Raw genomic sequence first — 22,963 nt, forward strand, 5'->3', positions numbered from 1 at the left:
AGTGCGTATTAAGACATGTGTATCTTGAGTGTTAGACAAATGTTCCCTCTGCTCCTCTAATTAGGTCAACTCACTCCTCCTTAGCATGCATCAGATCAACAAGGTGGCAATGTTGAAATTATTCTAGATGAGAGCTGCAGCTTACCTCATACAGGTTCAGCCAGCCCAGAGTGGGTGAGGCTGAGACTGTGGGCAGATACTTTCTCATAGACTCATCATTCCTGTTCCAGCTTTGGTTCCTTCACCAACCACATTCTAAAAGTCTACAAATTAGTGTGACTGCTATTAGCTCAGTCCCAAAGAGTTGCTGTAAAAGTAAAGAAATATTTTACTTTAAATGATAGTTTTCTTAAACTTTAACACATTCTTTACTTAAAATGACAAAATTCTACTCTCCTGGCCTGCTTAAATATTAGTAGTCTAAGGAACTGATCACATTGCCACACAGTGAAAATTACTAGGTTGCAATTCATTTTAGTTATTGCTGAGAGTTTCAAATTAATCTCTCAGAAATTAACTAGTGATTGCAACTTAAAATAAAAATTTTGTACATGTCTATTTAGTTGAGCTAGATAAAAATGGCCTTAACATGTAAGATTCATTTTCTTCCAATGTTCTCACCCATCACTAAAAATAGAAAATGTCCTAAAATTTTTTGACATATTAAATAAAAATATTTATTACTGCATCAATCTTCAATCAAAGGATAGTAATTATTAAAGCCTTAGAATGTGACTATAGGAACTTATACTATTTTCTGTAGACTGTATCTTTCTACCTATCGAAGGAAGAAAAACTAAGAAAAAAGAAAAAGATGCTCCCTATGGTCCTTATGACCTGACGGTGAAGAACAGGGATGTTCTGGGCTGTGTCCTATGCACATAACTCCAGGTTGCGTCAAAGAAAGTTCTACACGCCTTCAAATTAAGGGATTGGTGACTGCAAATAGTGTGAGGGAGTGGGAGGAGCCAGATGGTATTGGGACATCCTAGACAATGTTTCCATTCCAGCTCTGTGTTCGTTCATTCCTGTCAACTGAGCTTATTTAATTTGCTCCAGAATTTTGGGAAGGAATTACAGCTGGAAAATATGTGTTTTTAAACCTACAGATCCTTCTGACTTTAGAATTAGTTGTTTATTGCCAGGAAAGCGTAAAGGCAGATGTTGGACCATGTCAAAAATCTTGTCAAGAGAATGGTTGTTTCACACAGAACTGAGATGTGGCTTCTGATGCTGGTGGTGTATTTGTTCCAAAGAAATGTGAATTCAGTACGCATGCCGACTAAAGATGTGGACCCCGAAGCGTTCATGAACATTGTAAGTTTGGATTTTCCATTATGTTTTAGGGGGGATGGAGTGCCTTACATGTTAATGTTCACATCTGTGTATTACCTGCATTATGTGCTATATTTATACATGGTGATGATTTTTGCTAACAGAGGAATCATAAATTAGCATATTGTACTGTAAAGTGCTAAACTGCTAAACTGGGTGTGAGTAGACTGGGTTCTCGTCAAACAAATTCAATAAACTTGGGTGGATGACTTAGTCCTTTTGGTCTTGAAACACAATTTGACTTTCCCTTGAATTCTTAGATTCATTCTATGAGCAGAGAAATCGTTGCCAAGCCCAGACCCTCCATTATTTTCATTTTGTCTGTATTTTAAATTCTTTTTCTACTTTCATTAGTAGAAAATGAGCATTGGCAACTATAATACTGTATTATAAAAGTATTATCCCTCACTTCTTATTATTAGGGTACCCACTTCTGGTGGCACCCTTCACCCTTCAAAACCTGCAAACCCAGGTTTTGGAATCAGTGTTCTGGTCTGGAAAGAACTCCATTGTTATCCTGTTGACAGACAATAAATAAACGAACCCTAATGATTGCTTGAGAAGGCCTCCTGTGAGTAAAATTCATAAATGATGTAGTATCCCAGATCATTTTTTTTTTTGCCTACTTTCAAATTCTTAGTTGAGTTTTAACAAAGTCTGCCATGTGGTAACACTTATCCCATAGAAGATATTGTAATAAAACCTGCAGAAATGCTAATTTCACTTCATCTTCACTGCCCTTCCAGTAGATATGAACATCCCTATTTTTCAAATCAAGGAACTGAGATTGAGGAAGTTAAACAACTTAAATTAGGCCACATTATCAGTAGGTGGTAGAGCTATAATTTATAAGCAGGCCTTCCCAAACACATAATTGCAACCAGTATGCAGTAAAGCCTCCTGGGTGAGCAGTAGAAGCTACCTCCCGGTGAGTGAGATGATTGCATGTAGTATTCACAATCCATACATTTCTCATAGATTTAACATGTTTAAATACAGATTTAAGACCCTTTTTACTATAACTCTGACAGGTCCTAGAAATCTTTTGAATCTACCATGATGCCAAATATCAGGTTTCTTTTGATCATTCCAAAGATTGGCTGTCTTTTGGTGGTTTGTCCAGAGAGTTAGCAAATTGGTGTAGGTCCTTAGAAGCCATCTTCTGGCTCTGAGAAGGTTCCACAAAAATTCCTCTGGGTTACTGGGTGGAAGTAATACCTTTAGCTATAGGCAAGGCGATCTCCCTGAGCCTCACCCACTGTGTGTGCACAGCACCTGCACACTGTTGGAGCTGCAGGAGCCCTAAGACTAAAGTTCTGACATTGAGTAGTTATGCATAGAGAGGCAAAGTAAAATAGGAAATTCAAATGATTTCCGGTATGAAGTAAATGAGATAGATTAATGTGGTTCAGAGTCTGAATAGGTTTGACTCTATACTGATTTATATGGCTATAATCTATCCTATATTTTGGTATAAAATTGACTTTATTTATGTATTTTCTTGGTGTTAACTGAACACCTATTAGGCCCTTGATACTGTGCTATGCACTGAGGTTACAGAAAGATCTAAGAATATCAAAGCCTTTACTTCATGAAGCTTATAATCCAAGTAGGGAAGGGAGACACTGCATTACTAATTACATGAATAGTGAAATCAAAAAAGAAAGCATTGCCTAACCTAGGCAATTTAGGAAAGTTTTTCTAAATAGGAAGCTGCAGAGATCTAAAGTATTCTCACTGCTCTTGCCCATTGCCATCATCTAGAGAAGTAGGGAATTATTTCTAAGAGCTGCTGCTTGAAAAGGAATAAAAAAGGAAGAAGTTAGGTACCAAATGTCCACTGTAGTATATAAGGCAAATGGGCATCATAGTTAAGAGAAAAACCCTACAGTCCCATTGCTTGAGTTTTAATCCTGGTCCTAACACTAAAATACAAACTAGCTATATGATTTTAAGAAGTTTATTTAACCTATCCCTATTTTTCAGTTTATTCACTTGTAAATTAGGTATACTAATGATTTATACTCCATGGAATTATTGCAAGAAATGTAAAAAGATCACGTATGTATAACACTAACTGAATTACCTGGCATATAGTAGATACTAAATGAGCATTGGCAACTATAGTAATTAAACATCACTCCCACTCTTATCTCCTATTTATCTTTCAGACTTCAGGTTAAAACCATTTTTTCCCCCAGTCTGTGGTTTTAAAGATGAAAAGAAACTGAGGAAATGCATGGCCTCTGTGTTCTCATAAGACAAGTGCCTCACTGACTGCATTAGAATTACCTGATCCCTAACTTAAAGCCAGCCCAGGAACCTGCATGTTTAAGTGCCCCAGACAGTTCTGATGCACACCCAGGTTTTGGGATCAGTGTTTTGGTCCAGAAAGAACTGCAGAGCATGGGCCAATATTTCTGAGATAACATGATTAGCTAAAGTAAAGAAGTTTTATGTTTATGCCTTCCAGCATCAAGAAATCGACTTTTTACTCTGGGGTAATTGAGAATATGGCCTTACAGAACCGAACTCAAAAGGAATTATGCTTTTTCTGTAGAGTGAAATCATCCAACATAAAGGCTATCCTTGTGCAGAGTATGAAGTCACAACAGAAGATGGGTATATCCTTTCTGTTAACAGAATTCCTCAAGGCCTAGTGCAACCTAAGAAGACAGGTATGGTTTACCCTATGTCACCCCAGCATGGCAGTGTTCCCTACAGTAATGATTTCCTTGTAATATGTGTGTAAAAGGGAGTCTGGGTTATTGGTACCAGCCAGGGCCATTGTTTAGGCCAAAATATGACTTTAGTTTCCTCATAATCTCCATCACCACCACCCCATCTCCGATTATCCCAAATAAACATAGTGTTTACTTTTCAAAAAAAATAAAAACACTTCAAAAAAGTCTATTTCTTGATCTCTTCCAGCAGTTAACACATTTTCCAACCCCCTCCTACATAGATATTCTAGAATATCCATTAAGGTTCTCTTGAAAAGACCAGACCAACGCCCCCCTGGACACTCTATATTCCTCAACCAAATAGCATTTTAAATATCTAAGATGTTGCCCAGATTTTCACTGAGGTCTTTCTAAGAATCAGGCACTATGTGTACATTTTACATTTTTGGTACATGTCTCTTTTTTGCATAGGGATTTTCAACAATTGCCAGCTTTTAAAAATTCACCTTCATTACTCATTAAATTGTGCCCATCCTTCATCTTTATTTGGCTCTTTTCTTTTTAATATTTTAGCTCTATGTTTATGGCAGCAGCCACGCTATATCATGAGTCCAGATGATGTAACTTCTCACTGTGCTCTTTCTGTATGTCAGGTAAAATGCTAAGTGCTTTGTTTGCATTGGTCTTATGTAACTTTCACAATCATTCTACGAAACTGCCACTCTCATAGGGGTTAAGTAATTTGCCCAGAAAGTCTATGCTAGTACTTTCTAGGGTGTTGCAACACCTGCACTCAAATAAAGATCTGTCGGACATAGCCCATGCTCTTAACTAGGACCAGAAAAAGCTGGGCCAACGCTACTGGCCTTTTTTTTATGGTTGTAAAGAAGCTTCGGGTTCTGTTTTATTCTAATTTACACTTGCGCAGCCTTTTGTAAACCAGCTTTTAGAAAAAGTGCCAGCTGCACAGCTATACCTTGCATATGTCCAGCATGTTCTCACCTCAGTGCCTTTGAACTTACAGTTCTCCCTGTGGAACCCTGTTTCATCAGACATCGACAGTTTGCACTGGCCCTTCTTTCAGACCCTGGTCACCTGACCACCCTAGTCAATATAGCAATCTCTTGCCACCGATTGAGGGCTAACCCCTTGTCCTGCTTAAATTTTCTTATAGCACTTAACACCGCCTGATATGCAGATATTTGCTTATTTACCCATCTCCCCCCAACCAGAATATAAACTCATCGGGAGCAGGAACTTAATCTGTTTTGTTTAAGACTATCACCAGTGCCTAAAAGAATGCTAACCACATTGTAGGTGCCAATAAGTATCTGTGGAATGAATAAGTTGGTTTTATATAAATAAATAAATGAGTAACCTGGAGACACAGATAACTTTTCCCTAACCCCACAAATCCTTGAGAGTAAGCAAGGCACGGCCGTGCCAAGCCATCAAGTGACTGTGGCAATTCCTAAGCTCAGGGGAGACACCTGCAGCTCCCACTCATGGCAACTTGTTTTCTTGCCTCCTGTTCATTTACATTGTTCTCTCACGGCCCAAGGAAGAGCTTGGTGTTCAAGGTGTCAGCCTTTGTGGTCCAGTTGGTGCAGAATACTCCCCTCTAGTGGCGGATGTTGTTCCTGCGGCTTCCATTGGCCTCTAAAAGGAGGAAATCTCCCTGCCTTAAAGGAAAGCAGGATTTCTCAACGTCTCTTCAAAAAGAGGGCCAATGACATTCATACTGAAAACAACCGAAAGGTGTCCATAAGCTTGTGACAAAAGCCTTTTAAAAACCTTCCTTCATTGTTGGCTTCAAATATTTACATCAAAAAAGGAAATAGGCTGGGCCATCCTAAAAAAAATGACAGCTTTTTAAAGAGTAGTTCTTACGCACTCACCTATTGGCTATAATTTAAATGAAAATTCATGACTCCAGGGAATGACTGAAGTGATGCCGATCATTTATAAGTCAGCTCTCTCACTAGATGAGCCACGAGTACAAACTTCTGCCTGGTAGGGCCAACCTGGCCCCAGCCATGGGAAATGTCCTAAAGATTTCAAAGGGACAGCATTGATCCTCCTTGGTTTAATTCCATCATATTGAGGTCACCTCCTTGAGGGCTAGAGGATGAACTCAATGACCAGACATAAAAGGAAAACTTAAAATAACTCAGTTTCATTCTCCTGGTCCTGTGCTAAGCCCTCTTGTTCTTTCCTCAGAGGAATAGAATGAGGCAAATGGAATTCATAAAGTTTGTTGTAAAAGGCCTCTGTCTATAGAGAGAATGCACTTGGAATCAGTTACATAATAACAGGATCTACCATCTGGTGAGGTCAGGTGGCATGCTGACTGCTCAATGCACAGTATCTCAATGAACCCTCAACACAGTGAGGTAGGCGTTGAATTGTTATGTTAACTGGGGCACTGAAGCTCTGAGCATAACTGCCTTTGAAAATTGTAGCACTAATAACAATAGCAGCAAAGCTCCTCTTGTCTTCCTCTAAACAGGTACTATGGTGCGGATATTACATTCACAATCTGATCTAATTCTTATAAGCCCTATCAAGAGCATGTGTTTGCCCTTTAAAGATGCAACATTTGATTATCTTTCAGTATAACTTTCTAATGTAAAAAATAATGTTTATCTTAATTTATTTAACGTGTTAGAATTCTAATGCCTTGATCCTTTGTCTCCTACTGATACTCTTATAAATTGTATTTTAATATAATTTCAAAGTTACAGAAAGTTTTCAAAAATTGTACAAGGAACTACCATATAACGCTTTACCCTGATTTACCAATTGTGAATTACATTTTGCCACTACGTACTTCCTTTCTATCAAATATCTTTGACATTAAATTTGAGACATCATGCCTATGACTCCCTAAATATTTCTTAATATTGGGGAGGGAAAAATAACTTTTTCTCCTACTCATTTTCGGTTCTATTAGCCTAATGGAAGACTGATGAACTGTAAGGAAAATATCCTGATCCTCTTCACTCATGCATTTATTAAAATGAGGAAACTAACACTGATTGATATTAGTATCTAATCCATAGTTCATGTTCAAATTTTGTCAATTGTGCCAAAGTCATTTCTATCCTTCCCTCCCCCAACCCTGTATCATCCACTTTATTTGGTTGTCTATTTGTCTCCTTTCTAAGCTGAAAAAATTCCTCAGGTTTTCTTTGGTATTTTTGACCTTGACATTTTTGAAAAGTTTTGAACAGCTATTTTATACAATGTTCTTCAATTTGGCTTGTTTGATATATCTTCATAATGAGATTCAGGTTATACATTTTGGCAGAAATACCACAGAAATGAAGTTGTGTCTGTCCCACTGCAGCAGAGTATCAAGCACATGATAATGGCTTATTCCTATATTGATAATATTAGCTTAATTTTTTTTGTCTTTCCCTGATGCTTCTCCCCCTCATTTCTGTGCTCTCTCTTCAAACAGAAATTTGTAGCTTTACTACGGACATCTGTGGGTTCTCACGGCTGGCACCAAGTGGTCTTTTCTCACTCAAAACAGATTTCTCTAAGCTGTAAAGAAAGATTATATAATAAATGAAAACACAGGCTTTATTTACACACTCTAAGAAAATAGAGGGTTGGCTGTGGCCCTGAGAAAAAGCAGAATGCACACTTTTTATTGCTTAATTGAAATGTGAAGTCAGTAATATATATATATATATATATATCCTATACTAATAAAAGAGAAAAATGGTAATTGGCGTACAACCGATACCTTTTTCATTGGCTAATCAGCGAGATATGCAAATTAACTGTCAGCCAAGATGGCGGCTGGCAGCCAGGCAGCTGAGAACAGGAGGCTTGGTTGCCCCAGCGATGGAGAAAGTCAAGGATCCCCGCAGCTGCGGGGCTCTGAGCTCCTGAAGCAACAACTCCAAAAGATACAATGTTTCAGTTATAGAAGCTAAAAGATGGCGGTTAATTTGCATACTCAGGCTCCAAGCAGAGCGAAGCCAAACAGCCCTGAAGCAGCAGGGCAGAGAGGCCTCAGGGCCTGGGATCAGCGGAGTCGAGAGGCCTCCCGGACCCATGATCAGCAGAGCCGAGAGGCCTCCCCGCCAGGTTATCAGCAGCCGAGAGTCCTCCTGGCTAGAGATCAGCGGAGCCGAGAGGCCTCCAGGCCCCAGTTATCAGCGGAGCCGAGAGGCCTACAGGCCATGGTTATCAGCAGCCGAGAAGCCTCCAGGCCAGGGATCAGGGGAGCTGAGAGGCGTCCTGGCCCTGGGATCAGCAGAGCAGCGAGGCCTCCCAGCACCGGGATCAGTGTGACAGGGTGCAGAGCCCCAACCCTCTGATCGGCCCTGCTCTGTGCATGACAGGAGTGGCGCTGCAACCTCCCTATGGACCCTGCCTTGAGTGTGACAGGGGGCGGTGCCCCAACCCCCCAATCGGCCCTACCCTGAGCGTGACTGAGGGTGGCATCGCAACCTCCCAATCCGCCCTGCTCTGTGCATGACAGGGGGCGGTGCCCCAACTCCCCAATTGGCCCTGCTCTGAGCCCAACCAGGGGCTGCACCTAGGGATTGGGCCTGCCCTCTGCCACCCGGGAGCAGGCCTAAGCCAGCAGGTCATTATCTCCTGATGGGTCCCAGACTGTGAGAGGGCACAGGCCAGGCTGAGGGACCTCCTCTCCCAACCCCAAGTGCACAAATTTTTGTGCACCGGGCCTCTAGTATATATATATATATTCTATATAATAAAAGCCTAATATGCTAAGTGTCTGGTCGACCAGTCATCCATTCAACCAATCCATAATATGCTAATGATATGCTAAGGCTGCTCTACTGCTCACTATGACGCGCACTGACCACCAGGGGGCAGACAGTAGACTGGTCAACCAGGCGCTATGATGTGTGATGACCACCACGGGGCAGATGCTCCAACCGGTAGGTTAGCTTGGTGCTGGGGTCCAGCTGATCGGGACTGAGTGAGATGAGCCAGACATGCCCTGGAGCCCTCCCGTGGTTCCTCCCCAGCTGGCCAACCTCCTGCATCCTTCCTCAGCTCCCATCATGCACCAGTGGGGCCCCTCAGCCTGACCTGTGCCCTCTCGCAATACAGGACCCCTCAGGGGATGTTGGAGAGCTGGTTTCAGCCCAATCCCACAGACCAGGCTGAGAGACCCCACAGGTGCACTAATTCGTGCAGGAGTGGGATTCCGTAGCCTGGCTGGCCATTGGAGCCAATCAGGGCCGCCGTGCCCAGTCCCATCGGGGCAATCAGGTCAGCCAGCCAGGGAGGAGAGGGGCTGATGGAGGCCAGTGGTGGGGAGGGACTGATGGGGGCTGGCTGGCAGAGGAGAGGGAGGGACCATGGGAGGTTGGCCGACAGGCCCAGATTGGGGCCATCAGGGCCGGCAGGTGGGGTGGGGGGAGGGACCACGGAAGGTTGGCTGGCACAGGAGGTTGGCTGTGGGAGTTCACTGACCGCCAGGGGGCAGCTCCTGCATTGAGCATCTGCCCCCTGGTGGTCAGTGTGCATCATAGTGACCAGTCGTTCCAGTTGTTCCAGCGTTCCAGTTGCTTAGGTTTTTATATACATACTAGAGGCCTGGTGCACAAAATCTGTGCACAGATAGTGTCTGTAGTCCTGGCCAGCAATCAGGGCCGATCTGCAGGGCGACCGGCGGGGCAATCAGGGGGCCCCTGCTAGCACCCACCTTGGCTGGCCTGGGGCCTGCAGGCTGGGGGCAGCTCCTGCATTGAGCATCTGCCCCCTGGTGGTCAGTGTGTGTCATAGCAACCAGTCGTTCCACCGGTCCTTCCACTGTTCGGTCAATTTGCATATTAGGCTTTTATTATATAGGATATATATATATATATATGTGTGTGTATATATATATATATATATATATATATATATATATATATATATATCTCACATCTTCTTTATCCACATTTTCTTTATCCATTCATCATTTGAATTTGACAGACATTTAAGTTGTTACCATATCTTAGCTATTGTAAATAGTGCTGCAATGAACATGGGAGTCTACATACCTTTTCAAAATACTAATTTTGTTTGCCTTGAATATATATCTAGAAGTGGGATGGCTGGATCATATGGTAGTTCCATTTTTAATTTTAATAGATATGATTATTATATATAATTATCTTAATCATTATATTATACCAGCTCCTGGAGCACTTCAGTATCCTCTCAGGTGCCCAGGCAAGTCTAGTAATAATAACTTTACAAAAACAACAATGGAAAAGCATTGGCCTGCAGACCGAAGGCTCCCAGGTTCAATTCCAGTCAAAGGCACATACCTCGTTGCAGGCTCCCCTCTGGCCCAGGCCCTGGTCGGGGCTCATGCAGGAGGCAACCAATCAATGTGGTTCTCTCATGTGTTTCCTTCTCTCTTCCACTCTCTAAAAATCAATGGGAAAATATCCTTGGGTGAGGATTAAAAGCAAACAAAAACAACAGTGGGAGATGCGCTTTGATTCTTTCTCTGTGCCATGCATTGTGCCATCTGCTCCTTGTGCACAATTTCATTTCATCATAACAAAAATTCTACTTTTCTGATGAGGAAATCAAGACACATAAAGGTTAAGTAACTGACCAAGATAATCAAGCTAGCAAGCAGCTGAATCAACAATTAAACACAGGTTTGTCTAACTTGAAAGCCTTTGCACAGTAGGGGATAACCAGAAGGGTAGAGAACATTTCCCCCCCGGATGAAACTCTCTTTTTTTGTAGGTTCCAGGCCTGTGGTGTTACTGCAGCATGGCCTGCTTGGCGATGCCAGCAACTGGATTTCCAACCTGCCCAACAACAGCCTGGGCTTCATCCTGGCAGATGCTGGTTTCGACGTGTGGCTGGGGAACAGCAGGGGAAACACCTGGTCCCGGAAACACAAGACCCTCTCCATAGACCAGGATGAGTTCTGGGCCTTCAGGTATATGAGAGTCTCGAGAGGAGGTGGAGGTGGATGTGGATGTCTTTAGAAGAACTGGGTAAAAAGATCATAACTTCTATCATTTGGAAAATTTACTTTGGTTGGCTCATCCATATCCTAATAGCATAGCCCGCAATTGTCTTAATTGACTAGTGATTCTTTTGGGAAAGTAGTGGGGAAAATTACGTTCCTTAAGAAGATTGGGTCTGGTGAATGTGGTGAGAATGGTGGGTGGTGTCAGGTGATCGAGACTGGAATGAGAGAAGTGCATGTCCATTTCCTTATAGATGGATATCCTGGGACTAACTCTTCTCTGAGTTATGACAAGGACTGGTACCCCAGGAGGAGATGAGATCAGACAACATTAAAGATATAAGGAAACTATTAAGCCTTAGGGACTATCAGTTCAAGTAACACATTTCTTACACTCTTACAAAAGACTTTTAGTATTTGTATTTAAATTACCTATGGGCATTCAACCTGCTTTTTATCTATTTCATCAGAGAAGGGCCCCATAGCATCTTTAATACTTTTCATGTAAGTGAATCTGCATGACCATCTGCTGTTCTACTAACAGAACAGCAGGACACCTCTACTAAGGAGGCAGGTCTTGTGCCCAGTAAATATTCATTGAAGATGATTATTGCTCTCTAACATCTATAGAAAATAGCGGTTTTCTGACAACCTGTGGTTTCTGAGGCACCCGGGCATCACAGGTTTGAAACAAGTCCAAACTGAGTGTTGTGAGGGACACAGTAACCGTCTTGGGTCTGACAACTCAAGGGTTTGTTTATAAACTCCGGGGGCTGTTTTTGTTTGTTTCTGATTATAACTTTTCATATAACTTTGTCTTTTCCTCTTGTAGTTATGATGAGATGGCTAGGTTTGACCTTCCTGCAGTCATAAACTTTATTTTGCAGAAAACGGGCCAGGAAAAGATCTATTATGTCGGCTATTCACAGGGCACCACTATGGGTAGGTTCAAAGGAAAACAGGTTTGTATACTCAGAGGAAATGTGAGCATATGGTGTACAGCTGTGCCTGGGATCAGTCTTCTCACACTTCACTCATCTGGCCTTATTCTCTTCAGCGACTCTAAGAGCGACAGGAAATGGGTATGAAACTGAGGGAGGCTTCAGGTAGAGTAGGTAGAACAAAGGCTTTGGAGTCAGACAAATATGTATTCAAATGTTGGCTCTACCACCTCTTAGGTAAATATCACTGAGCAAATTATTTAATCCCTCTGGCCTCAGTTTCCGTATCTATAAAATGGGGATAATAGCTCCCTCTTAGGGGTGTTAGAGGTGATGGACTGTTCAATATGACTGATATAAGCTCTGTGAAGCAAGGCTTTTGTCTAATACAGCTGTGAGAGCAGTTCCTGGCCCATAGTATGCACTCAATAAATGCATTGAATGAATGAAACATAGTCTTCAGTGTCTGGCACATAACAGACAATCAATAGACACTAAGCACTGTCATCATACTATACACAGAACTGCTGCGGGGAGTTTACTCAAGTCTTTCTCTCTTTTTTTTTTTCCCCTCTTCTAATGACAATTACTGCTGGTGTGCTTTTGTTTTTGATGACTTTGTGAGAAACCTTAACTCATGGCCCCAAAGGATTCATATCACCTACTTGGGAAGATGGGAGTGGAGGCTGGTTATCCTGGACCTTTATTAGACCAAAGTCAACAGGAAAAAAATGTGCTTGGCTTAGGTTACAATGAAGGAAGATCAGCAGAGGCAGAGTGTGTGCCCTCAGAAAGCTCTCGAGACAGGGCTGAGAAGGGCTCTGAGCCAAAGGCACTCCAGAGGCAGCCAGGCATCACCCGTGCAAGGGATTCTGAGAGGTGAACACTCAGTGGAAACTCAGGGCACACATGCCATTGGTTCATTTTAACTGATACTCTAGTGAATAAAAAGAGACTGACTTTCACATTGTACTTTCTGGATTTTTCAACAACATTAACTGATCCTAAGGATGCTGTGTCTCACCATGTACTTCACAGCAAGGTAAAATGTTATGCCTGCTCCTACTCTCATTTCCAGAGGTCTTAACACATTTTCCCTCTACTAAACTGTTCAACTTGACATGAAGACAAAGGTGCTAATGATGAGGTTAAATGTTACTCTGAAAAAAAGGAGGTGGCCAAACAAGCCTAGGACGATTCTATTAGTCAACCACGGAGCTATTAATGCGGAAAACTCGAACTTCCTTTACATAAAGAGAGGAATTGGTGGGAGAAGTTATCTAGAGTTCCCAAATCTTGACATTTGAGGAATTAAGTCTACATAGTCAGAATTAAGCTGGAATATAGGAATGTATTTGAAAGTATTTTCAACCCAGTCCTACTGATGGTGCAGTTGGGAGAGCCAGAGCTAATACCAAGTCACTCTTCTGCCTGCCTTTGCATGTGGCTGACAAAACAAATCATGTAAAGAGAAAAGAAGGGAAGGAACCAGTCTTTCTTAATACTCGCTCACATCCTGGGAACCAGACAGAAGTCATGTGATTTTATGTTGTTTTTTCTACCCAACCTCCTTCCCCACATCCTGCAAGCATCAACCTAGACAGAGCCTGTACATGTTCTATTGAAATAGACACACAGTACTTCCAATATAGTGACCATGCCCTGAGTTCATATAACAGCCTTTTTCTCCCAAAAGTTCCACAGAGATTAGCCCTGTATACTGGTAATTTGGGAAATTTTGCTCTATTTTATAGGTATAGAAACTGAGGCACAGACTGACTTAACTAGTGTTCCATACCAAGTCAATGGCAAAATTAAGAGTTGGAATCCAGTTCCCTAGACACTTGTCTACTACATTACTTTATAATTTGGGTTCCAGAACAATTAGGGAATTACAAAAACCCCAGCAAAACCTTGCTATACCCATTATGGTATTTTACAGAACATGCTTGTTATCAATAAACAAGGCAGTTTTCCTTAATTTTTCCACTGTAGAGATTTGAATTAAATGAAGTAAGAACCATGAAAATCATAAGCAAAGTGTCAAGAATATAGTTACCCCTCTCTCTCTCACAAAGTCCACATTATTATACTGAATAATTAAATTCACCAATTCAATGAGACCCTACTACTGGACATCAAATAAGCTAGATGTCAGAAGGAACACTAAGGCGTTTTTCCTGCTCTCATTTTTTCCCCCTCAATGAACTTATAATTTCATGGGCGAGTTAAGACACAATCACAAGTAATTACTGAAATATCTTGAAAAAGTAAGTAAGCATTTTATGAGTTCGACGATATTCCGTATCCACGCTGACATATTTCTTCTCTTGCAGGCTTTATTGCATTTTCCACCATGCCAGAGCTGGCTCAGAAAATAAAACTGTATTTTGCTTTAGCACCCATAGCCACTATTAAACATGCGAGAAGCCCTGGGACCAAATTTTTGTTGCTGCCAGATATGATGATCAAGGTACGTGACTCCTCAGAAAATTTCTTGTCTATGTAGAAGAGTCTTCCCACCCGATAAGGTAAGGTTTACACTTTTCAATTAGACGCACTTATTTTTTACTATGATGTAATGACGACTCTTTTGTTTCCTATTTTTACAGGGATTGTTTGGCAGGAAAGAATTCCTGTACCAGACCAGATTCCTCCGCCAGTTTTATATTTACCTTTGTGGTCAGATGATTATTGATCAGATTTGTAGCAGCATCATTTTACTTCTGGGAGGCTTTAACACACAAAACATGAACATGGTAAGTGAGAACCTATTACAGTCTCAGTTTCCCAAAGCAAAGCTAGAAGTTATTGCCAGGAAAGACTTAGAGAAATGTAATCTTAGTAATTCAGTTTTCTCCAAATAAACTAATATGTGGGACATGCTTTAACATGGGTTGAGGTCAGGTTAACATAAGGACATTGCTAGATATGAACTTCACAGATTGTAGATGGAAGTGATACGAAAGCAGCTTTATACATTGAATTAGCAGATGAAAAAAAGTGATTAGAACCCAGTAGTCAAAAGAGAGAATCGCCATGCAGCATTTACCTCTTCTTTTCTGCTTGGGTCCTTCGGGGCCTTTGATAAGATGTCTGGGAGTTCCAATTTGGCTTAGGAATAGCTATGAGTTGGAAGGTGGAATAGTGTGGGTTCCCAAGAAGCATACTCTGAGATGGAGATTAGTGGGTAGAGTGATTTTGGGTTATGTGCTTGGGATAACACCTAGAGAAGGGAGTGAAACAGGATTGGGTAGATGGAAGAAAAAAAAAATTTTTTTAAAGCTATGATATCCCCTTAATGCAGTGGTTCTCAACCTTTGGGTCGCGACCCCTTTGGCGGTCGAACAACCCTTTCACAGGGGTCGCCTAAGACCATCCTGCATATAAGATATTTATATTACGATTCATAACAGTAACAACATTACAGTTATGAAGTAGCAACAAAAATAATTTTATGGTTGGGTCACAACATGAGGAACTGTATTTAAAGGACCAGAAGGTTGAGAACCACTGCCTTAATGGGAACCTCTGGTGATCCTACAGGGATTTGTGAAGATGGGATGACCCTTCAGAGCTCTCCCAAGTGCGATGAGAGGACTGAGTGTTTATACCCCCATATCTGCCAGTCATTTAATGCAGATGACACCGATACTGGGTGATGCATTGGGCAATACAGCTCTCTGAACCTGGGACAACCCCCCAAGGAGACCCCACAGTAGAGGGCTACCAGCTGGCAGCCGTAAGAACACATCTTCAATTGCTGAATTTTTTTATTCTTTGTTTAAAATAATACGATTAATAGCTACCATTTAATAAACATTTATTATGTGCCAGGCTAACAATCCTATGAGACAGATATTATCAATTTCCCACTATGCAGATTAGTGTCCTGAGATTTAGTGGATTAAATTATTCCCATATCCACCTAAAAATTAAATGGCAGAGCTAGGATTTGAATACAGGCCTGTTCTAGAGTCTTCATCCTTAATTACTGTAGTAAGACTTAAAAAAAAATGAGTTCAGATATCTACTGAGAAGCCATCCTCAGATGAAAAATATAGGTACTCAGGAATACATTTAATGGCATGTTTATTTATGTGCATATTCATTGATAAGGGCTGATAATTTAATGATGGTCCCATTTCTTAGTCTGACACCTGGAGATTTGATCTGGACAAAGTGCATGTCTTATGAGTTTTTCCATGTCCCACAAACCACTCATGCTTTGTTACAGAGCCGAGCAAATGTGTACGTCGCTCATTCTCCTGCTGGGACATCTGTGCAAAATATCCTGCACTGGAGCCAGGTAGGAATGATGTTGAATTTGTCCTTTTCCCTAAGTAAGTATCTGTGGGAAAGAAGGCCCTTTTGATAAACCAGGGGTTATTTCATATTTCTTATGAGATGAAATGTAATCTAGAACATTGAAGCTTTTCAGGAGATGGGAGGGAAGGATTGGGCCACGGATGTCATTAGTGGACCTTAAAACTGTGAGGTCAGACGGTCCTATTGAGATCTTTCTCTGTCTCTCACCACCTCAAAATGAGGCTGGAGAAGATAATTGGAGGCTCCTCCAGCAGCCTGGTCAAGTAGTAACAAAAGTGGAAGGCAGGACCAATTACCCAAAGAGGCCTCACAGGAGGGAAAGACTAACCTGCAACACAGGAGGGCAAGTCTTGATCACCAGTCACATGAACTAAAGAAGGCAGAGCTGAAGTGATACATTCATAATGGATTCAAGGGTAATGTGAATGCGAATCATCCTTTTGCCAGTGAAGAAGCACTGAACCTAATAATATTGCTCATTGTAGACGATACAATGGAGTGACCCTGATTGATTGTGGAAATAAGGATGGATATAAGGACAGAGCTAGAGCATAACTAACCTTGGATTCTCATGTATTAAAAATACCACTTTGTTTTTAAAAGGGGGGGGGCTGTTAACTCAAGCAGAGAGTTTTAAGAATAGTGATGGCATCTATAGATCATAAATATTGGCCCAGCTGCTTTCTGTTTTTGTAGCAACTTAGAGTCTAGTGAAATTGTTCTTCTACAGTTGTTATATTTGCGAGAGAGAGAGAGAGAGAGGGGAGGGAGGGTAGGAGAGAGAGAGGGAGAGAGAGAGAGAGAGAGAGAGAGAGAGAGAGAGAGAGAGAGAGAAGAGAGGAGAGAGAGGAGAGAAATATTTTATAATTAAAACTAAAGAATTCTGAATTGTATTAAGTGTCGGTCACCTTCTCGCAGTCACCAGGGAGAGCTTTCCCCTGTAGCCTACAGAGTTGTACAGATACCATCTATGAATGGGGATGCACCTCCTGGAGTTATATGACATGGTGACCGAGTATGTCTGCAGTCCATGCATTTTCTCCTGAAAGGGTCTTCCTCTTGCCTTTGTGCTTCCCTGAGGATTGTCCTAATGCTGAACAGAAGCCTCTGTCTGCTCTCTGCTTCCCCCACAACTGCAGACTTGGGAGCACATTTCCACCCCTCCTCCCACCCTTTTCTAGTGATACATTTGAACGCCATGAACATTTTTGTTTCCTTTTAGGCAGCGAATTCTGGGGAACTCCGGGCTTTTGACTGGGGGAGCGAGACTAAAAATCTGGAGAAAGGCAATCAGGTAAGAAAACCAATACCACCTTTTTGAAGTGCACGACCGGGTAGGTCTAATGGCAGTTTACTGTAGGGATGGAAATAAAATATGAGTATGCGCGTGGAAAATAATAGTCGGGGTTTGACTCCATCTGAAAATGGGGATGCTCACAGCGTGGTCACAAGGCCTGCTGCCTTCACAATGGAGTAGGAGAGCTTCTTTGAGAGGCTGCTTCCATGAAGGGGGCCCTGGGCTTCGTAGGAGCCAGGTGGAGTGGGTTTAGCGAAGGAAAGATTGTGGTCTCTGGTGGCTACTACTACACGAAGCCTTTCTTGATAAGAAACCCAGAAATCACCAATAAAGATGGCAGGAGTGAGGTTGTTTGTATAGTACAATACAAAGACCATTCATCTGTGGTTGCCAGAGACAGGGGTGAGGGGTTGGGTGGGAAATGGGTGAAGGGGATCAAAAGGTACAAACTTCAGTTATACTATAAATAAGTCAGAAGGTATAATGTACAGCATGCTGACTCTAGATCAGCCGTGGGCAAACTACGGTCCGCGGGCCGGATCCGGCCTGTTTGAAATGAATAAAACTAAAAAAAAAAGAAAAAAGACCGTACCCTTTTATGTAATGATGTTTACTTTGAATTTATATTAGTTCACACAAACACTCCATCCATCCTTTTGTTCCGGCCCTCCGGTCCCGTTTAAGAACCCATTGTGGCCCTCGAGTCAAAAAGTTTGCCCACCCCTGCTCTAGATGATAATACTGTGTTGTGTATTTAAAAGTTGCTGAGAGTCAATCTTAAAAGTTCTTATTAGAAGCAAAAAAATTTGTAACTATGTGTTGTGATGGATGTTAACTAAACTTACTGTGATAACCATTTCACAATATAATACAATCTTATAACTCAATTTAAAAACCTTGCTGCATAAAGAAAAAGAGCATTAATTGGTGAATGAGGATTACTGGGTTAGTCTTGCCTCTACACTATAAACTTGTGTGATCATGGCTAGGTCACTTTGATCCTTCAGACCTCAGGTTTTTTATCTTAAACATTGGACTAGATCAGTGATGGTGAACCTTGAGCGTGGCGTGTCAGCATTTTGAAAAACCCTAACTTAACTCTGGTGCTGTGTCACATATAGAAATTTTTTGATATTTGCAACCATAGTAAAACAAAGATTTATATTTTTGATATTTATTTTATATATTTAAATGCCATTTAACAAAGAAAAATCAACCAAAAAAAATGAGTTCACGTGTCACCTCTGAAACGTGTGTCATAGGTTCGCCATCGCTGGACTAGATCATTCTTAAGAGTTCACCCTGGTCACACATATAATGATTCTGTAATTTGCAAGTAAAAACATTTTTTTTCTATTTTAAAAATAGTTTTATTGATTTCAGAGATGGAGAGAGAGAGAGAGATGATGATGATGATGATGATGATGATGATGGGAGAATCATTGATTGGCTACCTCCTGCACACCCCACACTGGGGATTGAGACCATAACCCCGAGCATGTGCCCTGACCAGGAATCGAACTGTGACTTCCTGGTTCATAGGTTGACGCTCAACCACTGAGCCAAGCCAGCCAGGCAGAAAAAAATATTTTTAAAATGCTATCACATTATCTAAGAAATGTGTAGTCAATGCTGTAGAATAAAATTAAAAACAAATGTTGTGTAGAATCAGAAGTAGACTTTATACTCTTCTGAGCATAAAATCTTCACTGAAGATTAGTAGTAGCTTGTGTATGAGTATAAACGAACATTGACCCTACAAATTTAAAGCTGGAGGGAGCTGAATAGATACAGGCAAATCTTTGAGTACCATAGCATATGTACTATCCATTTCTGTACATTAATCTAGATATAAAAGGCTAGGACATTGGACAGACTGTGCAATGCCCATGAATAGCAAACTCTATCGAAGGTTTGCTCCTTCCTTTTTTTTATTTTAGCTCCATCTTCACCGTTTCCTAAAGCATGTCTTTAGAGGAAGCATTCCAGTTCCAAAGTAGTTTAAATTTTCACATTTAATGTCATGAGTTCTAGGAAAATCACTTGTGCACAGTAGGTACCAGAAAACGGTCTGATGGTGGGAAGGAAGATACAACACGCACACACAAAGGTGTCGCAGAATCACAGAACCTTAGAGCTGGACCTGAATTCAATTCAGTCTTTTCACCTATAATATGATTTTTAAAAATATATTACTGGCTCCATAGAATATTCCAACCTTTCATATCTAAGTTAGGCTATAAACGGTGTTTCTGATAATCAAATTCTGATGTTTGTTTTTGGGAAGTTTTCCCATACCAGCAAGCAATTCCCTGAACACCAGCAAGATGTCCTACAGTTCTACCCAGTGCTGGGATAGCATCAGATCCTATGGCTTAAGAGCCTACAAGACTGCCTCCCTCCCACTTCTGATGCCAATCACAAATCCAGGATGATACCTGGACTTCTGACCAACTGGCTATAAATCAGAGGTTTCCATGACAACTCCCTCTGGCTCAATGAATTTGCTAGATTGGCTTACAGAACTCAGAAAAACATTTTACTTACTAGATCATCCGTTTATTATGAAAAGCCAGTTGGAAAAGGTGCAGAGGGCAAGGTATACGGGAAGGGGCCAGAGCTTCTATGCCCTCTCCAAGCGCACAGTTCTCCCCATTTCCCCTTTTCACCAAGCTGGAAGCTTCCTAAACCCTGTCCTTGCTGAGTCTTTATGGAGGCTTCATTACATAGGTCAACCCTTTGGCGGTCGAATGACCTTTTCACAGGGGTCGCCTAAGACCATCCTGCATATCAGATATTTACATTACGATTCATAACAGTAGCAACATTACAGTTATGAAGTAGCAACAAAAATAATTTTATGGTTCGGGTCACAATATGAGGAACTGTAAACACAGGGCCAGAAGGTTGAGAACCACTGCATGGAAACATTAGCCATTGGCGATTGAACCCAAGAGGTGTGAAACTGGAAGTCCCAGCCCCCTAGTAACATGATTGATTCCACTGGCTAAGAGCCTTCCTCTGGTTCCAAGTCCCCTCATCAACATAATGAACGATACCTTTATGGCTCTCATCCCTTAGTAACTTCCAAGGCTGTGGTGGAGACTAAAACAATAGAAATGTATTCTTTCCCAGTTCTGGAGGTCAGAAGTCTAAAGTCAGGATTTGGACAGGGTTGGTTGTTTGGAGACTCGGAGAAGCTGCCCCATGCCTCATGCCTCCCTCCTAACTTCTGGTGGTTGCTTGTAGTTCATGGTGTTCCTTGGTTTGTAGATGCATCACTCCATTCTCTCAACCTCTGCCTACATCTTCACATGGTTTTCTCCTCTCTGTCTCCTGACCTTTTCTTCAAAGAACACTTGCCATTTGATTGAGGGCTACCCCAATCAAGTATGATGTCATCTCAGGATCCTTAACTAAGGGTTTTAGGAGCTCTGTGCCAGAAATGGGGATGAAAACCAAATATATATTTGTTATTATACATTACAGCATCGCAGGCTATAACTCCAAATGTTTAGAAAGTCACAAAATGGCACAAGGACGGCCTGGATTGGAACCTCAGCCCCAGGGTGGATTTTCCAAGTAAGAAATGGGCCCCAACATTCCTGTGGAAAGTTCTGGGTGCTGATTAACCTCAAGGGCTGAGCCAGCCAATCTGATTTCATAGCACGGCTTGAATAAGAGAAGTTCTCAAGGGTTAAGACTCCTAGACCCCCTTCTTTGGGTGATGGGGCACGAGAGCAGGGATCTAATTTATACCTTCCCTCCGTTCAGACTACCTGTGTTCCAGTGACATTGACTTCCCATGTTTTTGGAGATAGTCAAGCGGGGCCTGCTTTTTTTAAAAAAAAATATTCTTTTTAAATGATTTCAGAGAGGAAGGTAGAGGGGGAGAGAGATAGAAACATCAATGATGAGAGAGAATCATTGATCGGCTGCCTCCTGTACACCCCCTATTGGGGATCGAGCCCACAACCTGAGAATGTGCCCTTGACCAGAATCAAAACTGGGACCCTACAGTCCATAGGCTGACACTCTATCCACCGAGTTAAGCCAGCTAGGGCTGGGCCTGCTTAACGGCTTTCTATAATCAGAGAAAATATCTGCGCGGCCCCAGAGCAGAGTCCTTCTCAGTAGGTTCCCTTCTCTTGGCTTTCTCTGTAGAATATCTCTACCTCTGGCCTCATGAAACATTTGTGAAGTTATCTTTTAAAGGTAAATTATGCTTACAATATTTATTAATAGGAATAAAAATAATTAAAAAGTAATGCTTAAAGTGCTAGGCAATTTACATGTTTTCTCATTAACCTAGTAAGTGATTACAGATATCCCCATTTCACAGGTAAAGAAACCGAGGTTCAGTAATTTTCCCTTCAAGTAGGTGCTGAAACAGAAACTCCAAATGCAGATCTGCTTGGCTCCGATGCCTGTGCATTTTTTTTTTTTCATCACAACACATATTTAGAATGTTTATTTGGAATGTAAACTATGAGTTTGGAAGTTCAAATGTGATCTACAGCTAACAACTTTTCTTTTTCTAGCCAACTCCTGTAAGGTACAAAGTCGGAGACATGACGGTCCCTACAGCAATGTGGACTGGAGGTCAGGACTGGCTTTCAAATCCAGATGATGTGAAAACACTGCTCTCCGAAGTGAACAACCTCATCTACCATAAGAACATTCCTGAATGGGCGCACATAGATTTCATCTGGGGGTTGGATGCTCCTCATCGTCTGTACAATGAAATCATACATATGATGCAAGAGGAGGAGACCAGCCTTTCCCAGGGAATGTGTAGGCTCAGACTGTGAAGCATCTGATACTGACAATGGGGCTGGGGTCCATGAACAGAGGATGGATTTCAGGAATTGAAAACCTATCCTATCAGTAAAAGGGAAGAGGAGAGGGGAAGGAGGGAGGAAGTTTACTATATATTCCTTCAGGTTTCCTGTATTTGGCACAAAAACTGACATTAACTTTTTTTTTTTTTTTAGTTAATTAAACTGCTCATTGGCTGAACATAGGTTTCACGTGCTATTATATAGTCTACCATCTTAAAGGGCAGGCTTTATTCGAGAGCTAGAAATTATCAAAACATTCTCTATGTCACTCAGATAAACTTCCCTAAAACATGTACTTATTTTTCTACAAGCCATATTTTGGGAATAAAGTAAAGTGAAAAATTGGGATGAGAGAGAGGTCTTGAATCTCTAGATTATTGTTGACTTTCACAAAATAAATTAGACATTTTCATCTTATTGCCATAGAGACATAACACTACCTCAGAAAGCCAAGCTACTTTAAAAATAAATAAATAGATAGATAGATAGATCAACAAAAAAAATCAATGTACAGTGTGGATAAAATATATTTAAAGCATCTTCAAAAGGGTCAAGTTGTATAG

The 22,963-nt window shown here is 41.4% G+C and overlaps 1 protein-coding gene across 4 annotated transcripts; it reads left to right on the forward strand.

The window, feature by feature from the left end:
* The first annotated feature begins 975 nt into the window (after nucleotides 1-975).
* Nucleotides 976-22,903, forward strand: LIPM (lipase family member M). Of its 4 annotated transcripts, none has more exons than XR_009448379.1 (10): nucleotides 976-1,317; nucleotides 3,896-4,013; nucleotides 10,761-10,959; nucleotides 11,825-11,934; nucleotides 14,270-14,406; nucleotides 14,546-14,692; nucleotides 16,171-16,242; nucleotides 17,485-17,556; nucleotides 21,049-21,141; nucleotides 22,101-22,240. XR_009448379.1 is itself a non-coding variant. In XM_059662752.1 (9 exons), exons 1-9 carry the CDS (start codon nucleotides 1,162-1,164, stop codon nucleotides 22,368-22,370), a joined length of 1,218 nt encoding a protein of 405 aa, XP_059518735.1. In that variant the 5' UTR covers nucleotides 976-1,161; the 3' UTR covers nucleotides 22,371-22,903. The 4 variants fall into 4 exon arrangements, 2 of the variants coding, with proteins under 2 accessions (XP_059518735.1, XP_059518734.1); XR_009448378.1 differs by lacking the exon at nucleotides 21,049-21,141 and adding an exon at nucleotides 22,620-22,903 and having other exon boundaries at nucleotides 978-1,317; nucleotides 22,101-22,583; XM_059662752.1 differs by lacking the exon at nucleotides 21,049-21,141 and having other exon boundaries at nucleotides 14,333-14,406; nucleotides 22,101-22,903.
* Nucleotides 22,904-22,963: the final 60 nt, after the last annotated feature.

This window comes from Myotis daubentonii, chromosome 13 (assembly GCF_963259705.1).
Source record: "Myotis daubentonii chromosome 13, mMyoDau2.1, whole genome shotgun sequence".
Classification (NCBI taxonomy): domain Eukaryota; kingdom Metazoa; phylum Chordata; class Mammalia; order Chiroptera; family Vespertilionidae; genus Myotis; species Myotis daubentonii.

What these genes read in the sequence shown, in the direction of transcription:
- LIPM (XM_059662751.1), top strand. Translation starts at nt 1,162, where the DNA reads ATGTTGGACCATGTCAAAAATCTTGTCAAGAGAATGGTTGTTTCACAC. An exon ending in TGCCAGATATGATGATCAAG is followed by an intron (nt 14,407 to 14,545) that starts GTACGTGACTCC and finishes CTATTTTTACAG; the next exon opens with GGATTGTTTGGCAGGAAAGA. An exon ending in ATCTGGAGAAAGGCAATCAG is followed by an intron (nt 17,557 to 22,100) that starts GTAAGAAAACCA and finishes TTCTTTTTCTAG; the next exon opens with CCAACTCCTGTAAGGTACAA.